Source organism: Gekko japonicus, unplaced genomic scaffold, assembly GCF_001447785.1.
Source record: "Gekko japonicus isolate JY-2015 unplaced genomic scaffold, Gekko_japonicus_V1.1 scaffold236, whole genome shotgun sequence".
NCBI lineage: Eukaryota > Metazoa > Chordata > Lepidosauria > Squamata > Gekkonidae > Gekko > Gekko japonicus.
The window spans coordinates 141,206-155,687 of record NW_015171508.1 but is presented as its reverse complement, the minus strand read 5'-3'; the positions used below and the strand labels follow the sequence as shown (position 1 = coordinate 155,687).

General features: G+C 39.4%; 1 protein-coding gene across 2 annotated transcripts in view; it reads right to left on the bottom strand.

Moving 5' to 3' along the window:
* The window catches only part of VRK1 (vaccinia related kinase 1), a 52,007-nt gene that overhangs the window by 26,366 nt on the left and 11,159 nt on the right, over window positions 1-14,482 (bottom strand). For both annotated transcript variants that reach the window (XM_015419317.1, XM_015419318.1), the window contains exons 3-11: window positions 13,960-14,015; window positions 10,942-11,011; window positions 9,650-9,737; window positions 8,665-8,773; window positions 8,419-8,511; window positions 6,002-6,134; window positions 5,299-5,419; window positions 4,620-4,678; window positions 3,211-3,389 (exon numbers count right to left, since the gene is read on the bottom strand). In XM_015419317.1, coding sequence (XP_015274803.1) covers window positions 3,211-3,389; window positions 4,620-4,678; window positions 5,299-5,419; window positions 6,002-6,134; window positions 8,419-8,511; window positions 8,665-8,773; window positions 9,650-9,737; window positions 10,942-11,011; window positions 13,960-14,015 — 908 coding nt within the window. The remainder of the gene's footprint in view (window positions 1-3,210; window positions 3,390-4,619; window positions 4,679-5,298; window positions 5,420-6,001; window positions 6,135-8,418; window positions 8,512-8,664; window positions 8,774-9,649; window positions 9,738-10,941; window positions 11,012-13,959; window positions 14,016-14,482) is intronic.

Sequence of the window (14,482 nt, the reverse complement as noted above, 5' to 3'; positions counted from 1 at the left end):
TTTTTTCTTCCCGGACAAGTTATCATAGGAAAACAAGTGACTGATTGACTTCAGGATTCCCACCAAGTTAAATGCCAAGATAAACCAAATGAACAATTCTACAGAGTGTTGAGCTGAATGCATTAATAGATTAATTGGTTCAATTAACTAAAGTGTGGATATTTAACTGGATTGTAAATCAGAGCACTTCCCTCTGAAAGATGCTCAGTGCTGAAGACATTGTTTAAATCTTATGTACATTTCTTGATTTAGGCACGGTATTTAAGATGATTGTAAGTGATTTCCCTCCCTGTTCATTCAAGGGCTGTGGTGGCTCAATGCTGAACTGCAGACTGGAAGGTTGGTAGTTCAGCAGTTTAAGCCCTGAGTGCCACATGATGGAGTGAGCTCTGATCCTAGCTCCTGCCAACCTAGCAGTTCGAAAGCAAGAAAATTACAAGTAGATAAATAGGTACTGCTTCGGTGGGAAGGTAACAGTGTTCTGTGCACCTTGGCATCTAGTCATGCCAGCCACATGACCACGGAAATGTCTTTGGACAGCTTCGGCTTGGAAATGGAGACGAACACTGCCTCCCTAGAGTCGGATTCGACTGGCTTTCGAGCAAAGGAAAACTTTACCTTTACCTCATTCAAAGGGGGGGGGGGTTTAAAGTACTAAACACCAGTTAGGGTAACTCCCGCAATCATATTTGATTTAGAAGTGAGTTCCATTATTTCACTGCAACTTAGTTCAACCGAACATGCTTCAGACCAGAGCCTTATTTAACTAAGTTGAGCTGCGGTGGCTCAAGTGGTTAAAATGCTGAACTGCAGGCTGTGGAAGGGCGGTAGTTCAGCAGTTCGAGCCCCGAGTGTGCCGCCTGACAGAGTGAGCTCCCGTCTCTAGTTCCAGCTCCTGCCAACCTAGCAGTTCGAAAGCAAGAAATTGCAAGTAGATAAATAGGTACCACTTCAGTGGGAAGGTAACAGCGTTCCGGGCGCCTTGGTGTTTAGTCATGCTGGCCACATGACCACGGAAATGTCTTCGGACAGCTCTGGCTCTTCGGCTTTAAAACGGAGATGAGCACTGCAACCCTAGAGTCGGATTTGACTGGCTTTCGAGCAAGGGAACCTTTACCTTTAACTGACTAATAGTGAAACAAGAAAAAACAAAATACAATCAACAGGAAAACCACCAGCTAAGATGAATTTGTATTAGGTCAAGCTTTTGGAAACCAAATCTTCATTCAGCACAACAGAGTTTACAGTAAAAGAAGTCTGAAGTCATGGGCCTCAGATATCTAGCTCAACAGGAAATTGGTAGGGTTAGCTCAGGGGTATTCAGTCTGCAGCCTTCAAAATACCATCAAGCAAAAGAGCCATGTTTAAGAAGAAGAAGAGAAGATGAGATTGGATTTATACCCTACCCTTCACTACCCAAAGGTGTCTCAGAGCAGCTTACAAACTCCTTTTCCTCCCCCTCCCCACAACAGACACCCTGTGTGAGGTAGGTGGGGCTGAGAGAGCTCTGACAGAAACTGCTCTTTTTCAAGAACAGCTGTGCCAGAACTATGGCTTGCCCAAGGTCATCCAGCCAGGTGCAAGTGGAGGAGTGGGGAATCAAACCCGGTTCTCCCAGATTAGAGTCCGCGCACTTAACCACTACACCAAACTGGCTCAGCATTGAACCACTACACCAAACTGGCTCTTCCATCCATGCCATGGGGCCTTTACTGCAGGGAGACTTTAATCTTGCCTATTCTTCTGGCAGTAGCTGTTTCAGAGTGGAAGCTGCCTGCCAGCCACAAGCTCCACTAGGCAAGGGCCTTGTCCATTTCTTTTTCAAACCTGGGGCAGGTGTCATATCAGGGAACAGATCTCAGAAGAGCCACATGTGGTTCCTAAGCCACTGAGCAAGTATCGCTGGATTAGGTAAAACAGATTTGGTAGTAGTGCAATATCACAAGACACAGGGCTACCCTATTGTAGCAAGGCACCAGTGGCAGGCCACGTTGCTGCATATTATGTCTTTAAAATATTTCTATGTCACCTTTCCACCCAAATAGAAACCCCAAGGTGGCAAACTTCAAACATTTCAAATTAAAATTTAAGACATTAAAACAGGATTTATAAACACATGCACCACACCAAGGGAGAAGGGTCACTAACAGTTATTGGGGGTATGCCAAACCAATCAAACAGATATCCTATTGCACAGAATTATTCTTCCTAATATGAATACAAAGGCACAGGACACCTGTGAGTTCTGCACAAACACATTAACAATGAACAACAGGAAGCCAGCATTTGATTGGAGAAATACAACAAATTTTTCATTATTAATCATAACAATTGCATTGTCGTGCACGAAGATGATCTTGGATACAGTAATTAGATTTTTCTGTAACATAAAATGAAAGTGCAAGAGTGGAAGGGGGGGTCTCCTAATTCCCTGATTCCTGTTACAGCCCCCCAGTGCCACCTGGCATACTGTTCAACAGGGTCCCCCACCCCTCAGCAGTGTCCTTTCAAAGGGCAGCTGTGGGAAGGTGAGATCCACTTCCGCAACCTCTCCACAATGACTTAGGTTCAACTTTCCCAAGGAACTTTACCCGAGAGGAAGGCTCTGCATTTAACCGAGTAGAGTGATAGGATCTAAAACATTATAGTAGCCCGTTAACACTGCTTCATAGCTACCACGCCCGTTGAGATGTCTTTACAACTAAACAATCCGTTTACTCGTGCTATTACTGTTCTTAATGCGTACAAAAATGATACCTGCTTAGTTCAAACTTTTTTCTCCCGTCAAATTTCAGGACAGATACATATGGCTCTTTTGGATGCTGGCCAATAACTAGCTATTACAAGCCCAAAGTCCCCTTGGACACATGTTTCTTAGACATTAGCCCCCAATGCTGTACGGAGTGATGCTTCAAAAGCACTTGATGATATGAACATAGAAGTCTCTACCAAAAAGTAAAAACTCCCATGGGGTGAGTGCAAGCTCCTGGGCATGCCTAAAGTAGCTCTTTGGATACCAGCCAGTGACAGTAAGATTGAAGGAGCTATGTGCTCGTGAAATATGACTGTAGTCTCGAGTGTACATTTGTTCTGTCCTTTCTCTTCCACTCTTGATTGCACCTGTCTGACACCTATTTCCGTCGGAGCTCATTCTTTCTTCAGCTGGAAACAAGAATCATTAGACACTGATCTGAATTAAGAAATAAAGACCTTAAGTGCAGGTTTTGCTGGAATGTCTCCATTCTCAGATATGCCAAAGTCCAATATACCATCATCCTTCTGACCAATGTCCTTGAGACCACGAAGAAGTATTTCTCGTAACTGCTGATATGGTGGTTTTTCAGTATAGGTCAAAGCCATCACCTTTTCCATGTACCTGGCTATTTCACCTGAAGGAAATGATTACAAAATCTATCTAAGCAGATTCACAACTCAAACATGCACATTATAAGCTTATGTGATAAATCCCACCCACCCAGAACCTGCTATGTGGGGAGGGTGGGATACAAATCTAATAAAATAAAAATAAATAAATTATACCACACAATCACAGCTATTCTATAGAACATGGACACCAGAAAATCATACCAGCATTTAAGGAAAAAAATATTACCCCCCTAAAAAAAAAGACATTTTAAAATATCTAGAATGCCTCTTTAACCCACAAAAGCAACTTTGCTTCTGGAAGAAGAGCTCACAAAGCATTTCCCAACTGCACCATCAGTACGTCTTATCAAGTTGGGATGTTTTTCAAAATCGATTTCTAGGAGAAATATCCTTTTGCCAGCCAGTTGTGATTTCTAGACCCAACTAGTATAGGGATTTCTAATTTCTCAAAAATAAAACTCCTTGATATTTAACACACAAAATCTTCAGTTTGCTTGCAAGAATGAATGCACTTATTTGGAATATCTTAAGCAACTGAAATGTGATGATCTGAAAGCCAAACAGCAAACTTTGAAACATGTTTGGGAGGTCTTGGAGAATCTGAATACTGTTCAGATCCTGTTAGTCACTGAGAGAACTGCCTTAAAGGCTGTGGATTTTGCTCACTGTGTTAAGAAAAGGAATGTCCTGCAAACAAGTTCTTTAGAGCCCTCAGCAGTATTCCTTCGAAGCTGAGTTAGTGTGAGATAGCTCACAGTTTTTTAGCCTCCAGCTCACACATTTTTGTCTTAGCTCAGGAAGGATGGCTCCAGAACAAACTAATTTATGCAATAGCCAAATCACTCACTCACAACTTTAATGCCACTAGCTCACAAAGTAGAATTTTTGCTCACAAGACTCCACAGCTTAGACGGAGCACTGGCCTTAGTTTCAATAAAACTTTAGCTTTATATACAGTCTATACAGTAGGGGAAAGTACTAATACACAGATATTAGGCACATTATTCAAGCTGTCATTTTAGTTCTTCTTGACAAATGCATCCTCGGAAACTTTTGAACCACATATTCAAATCTCTAAAACAAGGGAGAGATGAAGGGGAAAAAAGGCAGGCTAGCTTTGTTTTAGCAACCAAAATGAAAATAGAGCTCAACATTAAAAGTTTAGCTTTGGAGAACTTTAGTTAGAGAACTATGTTTTAATACAGATTACTCTTTAATTTGGCACTTCCTACCTGGTTTTTCTTTTTCAGTGAAGCACTTTCTCATCAGTTCTGCAATATCATCTGTATACCTGACAGAAGAAAGCAAGCCACTAACTTACATTTAAAAGACCAACAAGATTGTTTCTTTGCAGGATGCTGCTGCCTTTCAAATGATGGCTGCAAAAATAGAGCCACTCTTTTATATTTTTCAGTTACATCCCAATATTTAATAAACTCTCCCATTCACTAATGCAGATAACTTAATTTAGTAACACAGTGCCAAAACAGTGAAATAATCAGAACCTTGGGCAAATGGAAACATGATTGCTCAATATTATATTTTTGATGGATATATGAACTATATCACAATACTCCCAAGTAACTATGTACATATATCCAATTGGAAAATCAGTAGCATCTGCTGGAACAGCTTACGTTGGAAAGTGGAATAAGAACTTTCAAGCAGCAAGGACAGGTAAGCTGACAAATATGCCACAGAAGGTAACAATAATTTAAGAAAGCTAGGACCATATTTCTATATTTTGTCCAAGTGGGTCAGTGATTTAGTATTTTGGTGGGCTCGTCACAGCCCCTCTAACAGAGAAAAACATTTTTAGGGGAGAAGGGGGGTTATTTGGGGGAGGGGTTGCTGTGTATTTTAAATCTGAGTTTGTAAGCTATCTTGAAACACTTTTTAAGAGTGACTTACCTAATTTTTGAGTCTCTGACACAACTGGGATCTTTCAGGTCGTCTTCCCAAGGCAGATGACCACTAAGCCAATAGATCATACAATAACCTAGAATTTGCAGGTCACCACGCCTTGATGGAGCTACAAACAAAACAGGGGAAAAAACAAAACCCACAAAGTATTCTGAATTATACAATGTACCTTTGAGGTTCCAGTCATAAAAGTTAACTCTACAATGTTTTTCAAAATAGCTGTATCATGAACACGGAAGGCCGGCAAGGGGTGCACAAAGAATCTGACAAAAATGCATAACATACTGAAAATCTGCATGGCATTTACTAGTTTGCATATTCACAAGAGACCTATTGTCAGAGAAGGCTCAAGTCTGGGTCACAATTCCAGTGTCATCAGTAAGGGGAGAGGCTACTGAAGGCCTGGCTGTATCAGTTCAGAGAATAGGAAACTAGGGACAAAATTAACAAGGTTTTCAAGGATTGGTCAGAGAAGACTATGGCCGGAATTCAAACACCTCTTCAGCTGCACTCAGGGGATGCAGACGCCTGGCATGTAAGCAGCTATACCACTTCCCTCCCTGCAGAAACCTTCAGTATTTTCATCCTCCAATAACAAGAAGTTAAGACTGGCAGGGCAACAAACTTGGTCCACTTGGCGATAAATCCACTGTGTTCAGAAATACTGCACAAGAAAAAAATAACCACTTACCCACCCCCTTGTGTGCATCAATACTAGTATATTCAAGGGTTCCATCATGACACCGTTTGGGATCTTCTTTGTAATCCTTATGAGTGCCTTCTGGACAGTATCGATATGCCAGGCCATAATCCACCAAGTACACCTATCAAAATTTCAAATGCATCTCAAGCAACTTCCAAAGATTTAAAATGAGTGTATTTTGGTAGTTTTCAGTGCATTCTCAGAAATCCGCAGTCCATTCTCACACATGTTCTAAACATTAATTGTAGTTATCAAAAATTGATCATTCAATTAATGCACTCCAATAAATTATTATTTATTATTATAACTACCATCAAGTCACAACTGACCTATGGCAACCCCATGGGGTTTTCAAGGCAAAAGACATTCAGAGGTGGCTTGGCACTGCCCATGACCCTGGCATTCCTTGATGGTCTCCAGTCCAAATACTGACCAGAGCCAACCTTGCTTAGCTTTCAAGATCTGATGAGATCGGGCTAACATGGGCTATCCAGGTCAGGGCCTATGTATTATTCACAACATTTATGTTCTGCCTTTCTGACCTTACAAGTGCAGCCCAAGGCAGCTAGCAATTTAAAATTACATTATAAAACAATTAAAATAACCCCCCCCTGCCAAACATACCTCAATAAAACAATTTTTAAAAGTTAAAATATATGCAAAATGTAGAACACTGGCTAGGAAGGAGAGATCATTGAGGGAATGGAAAACAAACCAAAAAAGTTTTTACCCACTGGCAGAAGACAGCAACAGAAGGGAACAGACAAATCTCTTGGGGGAGACAGTTCCAGAGCTTTGGTGCTATGACTAAGAAGGCCCTGTCCTGGGTTGCCACCCACTTAATCTCAAGAGAGGGGGGTATCTAAAGTAGGGCCTCCAAAGATGACCATAAAGGTTGGACAGGGATTAGGAGGTCTATCAGGTATGTTGGTCCCAAACTACATAGGGATTTGAAGGTCAAGACCAGCACCTTGAATTGTGCCCAGAAACAAAATGGAAGCCGGTGTAGGTGGGCCAAGACTGGAGTGATACGGTCCCTATGACTCACTCTAGTCAACATCCTGGCTGCAGCATTCTGTACCGATTGAAGTTTCCAAACATTTTCAAGGGCAGCACCACGTAGAGCGCATTGCAGTAATCTAATTTGGATGTAACTAGGATGTGCACCAAAGCAGCCAGATCTTTTCTTTCTCAGAAAGGCCATAGCTGCCTAATCAGTCGAAGTTGGTAAAAGGTGCTCTTCTCCACAGCTGCCACCTGCTTATCCAGCAGTAGGCTTGTGTCCAGGAGCACCCCCAGACTACAGACTCATTCCTCCAGTTTTTTTAAGACGATTAAAAAGTTGCTTTTATATGTAGTTTATTCCCAGGGTTTCCTTATATGTGTGTAAACAGGTAGGGTGCTCATAGTCACAGGTTCTAAAACTGAACTGACAGCAAATCTGTCTCGAAATCCAAGAATACAATCACCTTCAGCTGCAAAGACCTGTTGTGATTTGTGACCAGTTTGTTGTTGTGAAGTGTCAACAGGTATCACTTTGGTAAGAAGATTTTCATTTGGGGCATTCCTTTTTTTTTTTCTTAATGCAATTTCAAAAACTGCACTTCTGTACTTTCTTCCACAAAAGGCTAAATATTTTTTTTTCCTTTCAGGCTGTTTTGTTTTAAGTCTTCAGCTCCCAGGATAGCTATTTTTTACCATTTGTTTCAGGAATTTGGGATTAAAGTGTTTACAATATATTTATAACTCTTAAATCCACGTGCGTATGTTGACAGACAGAGTAGTAGAACTTTGAGGACTAGTACATTTTGTGGGTTTATTTGTAAGGCTGCTTAATCTGCTGGGCTACCGCAAAGAACTAGCGTTAGCTTATTCACTCAGAGATCAGCACTTGAACAGGGAAAATTATTGACTCCGTATGTGCATTTGCCAAATATGAAAGAGGTTTAAAAAATAATAATAAAATTAGACAGCTACAGATATTTCTGTAAACCAACTGATTTGAATAATCAACATGTTAAAAATCAAGTTTTCCAAGTAACACTTATGCTTGATGGATTCTTCAAAGGAAATAAAAAACTGACAAAGCAGACAGGCAAACGTAATTCACCGGTGTACTATATAATTTTAAACTTCCACCCCCACCCCCCCAAATAGCTATTTGAAATTCGTCTTGTATTGCAAGCATTCTTTTGAATATTATTCAGGACAGAATAGCCAATTTGATCAACTGCCAGCAAAGTGAATAAAAAAAATGTACAACATTAACTAGATATAAATGTCAAGCAGAAATATTAATGCTGTACACATTCATAAAGGCAGGATTTCTGCTGAGGTGGCACAGCGGCACCACTTTCTTTAAAACAATAGCTTAAACACTGAAGAAAGAAAATACTGGAAATTACCTGATGTGTGTTCTTGTAGCTCAGGAGAAGATTTGAGGCCTTGATGTCTCCGTGCACATATTCATGTTCATGAACATATTCCAAAATATCAAGCTAACAAAAGCACAAACACAGAACAATGTCAGCCAAAATATTCAACTCCAACCAGTAGAGGGCCTCTACCCCTTCATAAATTTAACCATGAACACAAAGAAATTACACACACTAACAGTAAAAAAGATTGTGGGTTTTTTTCCCTTTACTTACTATTCTTAAGCCCAACTGTAATACAGTTTTGCGTGTAAATCGCTTTCCTTTTTCTTCAAAAATCTTTTGAAGGTCTTTTCCAAATCTGTCCATTACCATAAATCTGTAGCTGATTTCAAGAAGAAAGGAACATTGCCTTTAGGAAAATTCACACGTTGTCAAAAACTGTGTGCTCTGAAACAGAGTTATCCTGGCCATAATGCAGCAAGCCCCCTTTCTCTATCCGTAAGGGGTCAGAATTAATCAGGAATTAATCAGTGTTTTCTCTACCTTTTTCTCAACAGCAGCACCCTCCATCTCTGGCAACTGCTTTTTAGAATTAGAAAGGTTTTAAAAGCACCAGTGGCATTTGGCCACTGCTAAAAGCAAAGGCTGTGATTCTAAAACTGCATCCTTTGGATCATGGCCATTAACAAGTAATTACACCCACTTGCCCTTTTAGACCTTATTTTGTTCTACATCATTCTTTTTCAGCTGAGTAACACATTAGGAAGTGGTATTTTAAAATCAGCTGTATTTATACCCCACTTTGTCCTACAATGGATCCAATTTACTTTTAAACATAATTTGCATTGAATAACTATAACTATGAAAGAGATCAGCACAGACTAACATCCATGAGACTGGGTTCATCTTGTGAAGTTTACTCAATCTAAATTCTGCCTAATGAGTAAATTGGATCCACTGTAGGAGAAAATAGAGTATATGGCTAATAAGACATCTATTAAGGTACTTTATTTTTAACTAGACTCCCATAAATTGATCAAATAATTCAAAAATGTATAGAATTCATGTACTAAACAGAGGCCTCTGCATCCATGTATACAGTATATTCAAGTCCCCTATCAATATCAAAGTTTACATGGCTTTAACTATGCAGTAATAAACCTGAGTATGGATGCCCACAGGGTAAATTTATACAATTGCTGTTGAAGACTAACTATGAAAAAAACCTAGATACTTGAAGGTAAGATAGAGTTTGTACCTTTTGCCATTCTTTTCATGCAAGCCAGAGCCCCAGTATTGTGGTACACCTATATATTTCAGTTTGTGAGACGCAATCCATTTCTTAACTAAAAATATAATAAGTTACCAAATACACAGTTACAACTTTCTACAAATAAGATGCTTATTTATTTATGTATGTATTTTTTTGTATTTATAGCCCACCCATCCTGTGAGCAGGCTCAGGGCAGGTAACATCATATCAATAATACAATAGATACAGTTTAAAAAATTAAAACACAATAATAAACATTACAATTGGTGGTTACTGCTCAAAACAAAAATCACCTGGCTGCGAGAGGTTCCCTGGCCCATTGGTAACAGATGAAAAATGGCCAGCTATCAGTGGGTGGGTGTTACTGTTTTAATGTAGGACCAAAGTGTACAAATGAAGTGAATTAACATCTATGAATAGTTATAGCAATAACTGAAAAATTTTAATAAGGCATTAAGGACATGATAGTCAACTTTTGACCCACTAATTTTAATGTAAGACTTAGGGTTCTGCTTAACAGTGCAATACTATGCCACATTACTCCATGCAAAACTCGCTGCAAATAATACGTTGACATGAAACTCAGCATATGATTGTACTGTACAAGTCTCCCACTGAAACCAACGGAGTTAAAAGTGCAATCCTAAACTGATTTACACCCTTCTAAACCCATTGACTTCACCCTTCTAAACTCACTGACTTCAATGAATTTAGAATGGTGTAACTCCACTTAGGACAACTCTGTAACCAAGTGAATTCTACCAAAACTCTAATGTACATATTTCCTTCTGCACTCTTAGCCATTCTACTACAATAAATTCACCCTGCAGAGGACAGCAACCACCAAGGCGTCTCTAACAAAATTCAAGTACATCATTTAATTACAGTTGTTTATTTTTGGTCTTCCTTCTCAGCAACCACCTCTTTACAATGAAAATTCCACTTTGGCTTAGAAATTAATGGCTGCAGCAGCCTCAATGGGCTGTGACCTTCTAGCATAAAAAAGGACAAGAGCATGTGTTCCAGTTCAGTAGGCCCTGTTTTATAAACAATTACCTTTAATAACTACACAACATTGCATCATTATAAGGAAACATCCAGTTATAATTAAAAATGCCCTCAAAATAACCATTAGAAAACCACTATAAACTATAGCTCTAGTTGCCCATGAACCATTAAAACAATATATTGCTACACCTGACTCCACATATGCCTTATTTTCTAAAAGGATTATAGAATTGTTTTGTTGAATAAAAACCTCCCAACAGACTACTTACTTAGCTCTGGTTTAGCAGCACGCATGTAGAACTTTAATTCAGTAAACAGAGGTCCATTTTCACTGGGCTCCTTTAAAAATCATGTTACAGGTAAGTATAAGCTTTTTTAAAAAATCAAATGAACAAAAAAAATCCAACATCTACCATCTTGTTAGGAAAATGCTTTGATACTGGTTAAAGCAGCTAATTTTGTTCCATGATGGCTCTTATATATTGCAAAAAAAGTGAACGTATCTACAGTCTTCAGTAGAATGTAACGTTTTATGTTAATGTAATACTTGAAAACCTAAATTATATCCACAATTTAAGCAAGTTCAATACCAGCCATTAGGCTGGAGGGAAGCTGCTATCCTAACCCATTCTCAGAATCAAAGTAGTCACTGGTTCTCAGACTGGCTGGGGTGGTTTTAATTCAACCTATGGGGGGTAAGGTGCAGAGGAAGTCAATAAAAGGCTCCCTACCACCTCCCATGCAGGATTTAGCCTGGTTGACAACTTAAGTGATATTCAAAATTTAAGCAATTATATAGCTGCACCGGGGCCAAGAGGAAAAGCAGAGTATAAACATTTTAATACATAAAATAAAATTAAAAGCATGCTCAATTTATGGTTAATTGCAAATATTCAGAATCATATTCCACAGCTGATTTCTTTGGTTCCTACCCATGAACTTTTGCTTGGACCATCCAAAGTACATTACTAAAGCATATAACTCCTATAAATGATGGCATCATACCCATGGAACGCCCTTCCCTTTGAGGCTCACCTGGCACCTACCCTATTCTCCTTTACATACCGAGCCAAAAACATTAATTTTACCCCACCGTTTTAATTAAAGGTTGACCTTTTAACATAATTTTTCTGGTCTGCTTCTAGCCTGATCTGTTTAATGATATTCCTTTTGTTAAGCTGAACAACAACATTTTATGCTCTTTTTTGCTCTGGCTGAGTTTTTAATGCTGAGTTTTTAATTGTTTATAGTTTTATGTTCTGATTATGTTTTATTTTGCGAGTTTCCTTGAGCAGGTGCCTGGTTAGGTAGCACAGACATTTCTAAACAAAGCCCATAATTGTTTGAGTACAAAGGATATTGTTGATCTATAAAATGAATCCATTCTGAAAAAGGCCTCCCATTCTAATATAAAACATTAACAAAATTTCAAAAGTGTCCTTCACAAAGTCCCAAATCCTTTCTTTGCGCAGATGAACTTGATTTAACCTACATCAACTCAATCTTGCCCAGAGTAGACTCAAACTTATGTAAGTATTTAGCGTATCTATATCTGAGGTCATATGTCCCTATCTCTAAAAGACATTTATGTTTTCAAACTGTCTATTCTACATAGTCAAAGGCGTTCATTTATTAAACACAATTTATCTCCATTATGGTTATACACTAAAGCAGGCCACCGAGTACAAACATTCTCTATAAATAAAATGTTTATATCAGCATCCTCTTAAAACCACACATACATCACCAATGAACTATGCATTAATGCTTTTCAATACATTTAGTAGTCAAAGACATGATGTATAGACTATTTTTACAAACGTAAACTTAATCGATTCATAGTGTCTGTAACTCTATAAATAAAAGATAGCTAGGTACAGGCAAATTCACATGACACCAAGTTAAAGCTATCAAGCAATACAGTTTGCAGTGGTACTAAACACTATCATATAATTTTGGCATTTTGATCAAGAGGCTCAATTCCTTGTCAAATTTTTTGATATATCAGAGTCTAGAGATGGATAAATATAAACGCAGGGGCCGAAACCAACTCCTAAAAACTTCTCAATCTGCCCCCAAAATAGTACCAGATCACACGTAGCATCTTCACACGCTTCAGGTGCTCTCTCCCCCCAGGTGGGACATGAGGAAAACAATGTTTAACCCTCAATTCAAGCAGTGTGAACAGCAACAAAAGCTTTGGCAGAACCCTTTCCTTATTATGCACCTCAGCTGAATGTGCTTCCTAAAAAAACCTGCTCTGTCACAGTGATGTGCTATTCACATGGGTGAAAGGAAGCTGAAAAGCCCTTTGCCTGTATACTGTAGGAATTAATCAATGGGCACAGAACATGCAACCAGTAACTACTTTTTCAGTAAAGAGCACAGTTATAGGGCAGGATAGTATTTTATGCACAGAACTTGTGAGATAAAGAAATTGATGGGAGCAATCACCAGTGGCAGGCCTAAGCAACCACCGCAACATCTCTACTATCAAAACCCTACTTGAGCAACATACAGCAGCAGCCAGTCTAATCAGCAGCCAATCGGCAGCCAGCTTGACATACAGAGGATCCCACAAGAGCAGAGGCATGCTATGCTATGCCATTAAAGCAGGGTTCAGCAACAGGCAGACAGTGTAACACCTCACAGCTGCTCACACTCCTTCTACCTCTTGTTGCTTTGAGCCAGTCTTGTTGCTGCTGCCCTTCATGAAGCCAGAACATGCCTTGACAGTAGAAAGGTTAACTCTGATATAGAGTGCCCCACCTCCTTTCCGCTGCCTTAAACCCTGCAGGGTGGGAGGCAATGAATGGTACAGCTTTGTGAAGTGGCACACGGCCAGAATTTGTTGCTGACTCAAGCATGATAGCTACACAGCTGAAGCCTTAGGACACTTACCCAAAATTGCAAGCCAATTTCCCACCTCCACAATTGGTCTCAGCATTAATAATGTGTTAATTTCTTAAGCAGCTGATCAACTTGCCAGAGGATCAGAAAACAGCAAAAGAACCTGTAGCCAGACATCACCTGTACTGTACTGAATGTACAGACCAGCAGAGTGAACAAACACCTTTGAAGCAACAGTGTTGGGGAGTCTTTCCAGCACAATGACAATTGTTACCAATTGGTGCCTAAGAGCTTCTTATTACAGAATTTCAAACCTGCTGCAGTCAAATTTAAGAGCCTTTCTAGCATTCACATGATATTCTTTATAGACAAGCAAAGTCTAGTTCCTATATTGAATTACCTGCACATCCACAGTTCAAAATAAAGTCTTCACTTACCACTTTTATAACATAAGGTGCATCACTGCCGACTGGTTTTGATGAATTAATGTCAGCTGTGAAAACATGAAGGGTTTCTTATCAGTAAAGCAAGAATGCTGTCTTCTTGATAAATGTTTACTTCATAAAATTATTTAACAAATACATAGGTTTGTAGGGATGTTGTAAGGGTTTGTCTCATAACATACTAGCCTGATACCCGTGCTTCGCTCGTAAAATTATTTAACAAATACGTAGGTTTGTAGGGATGTTGTAAGGGTTTCTCTCATAACATACTAGCCTGATACCCATGTTCCGCTATGGTATTTAAGTTCCGTAAATCCAGTTATAATACCAATGATGTGAAGTTTGAAATGTGACATTTGTTGTAGGAAGTCTAGTGGAGAAGACTGTAGTGTAAAAAATGAAGTGAGACATACGTACTTTTTTTCTCTCTACTGAAGGACCTCTCTGTAGACCACATTGGTGGTTCTGCCCTCGAGAGCTAGGATCACCAGGCTGCTTGATGAGCAGGCCACATAGA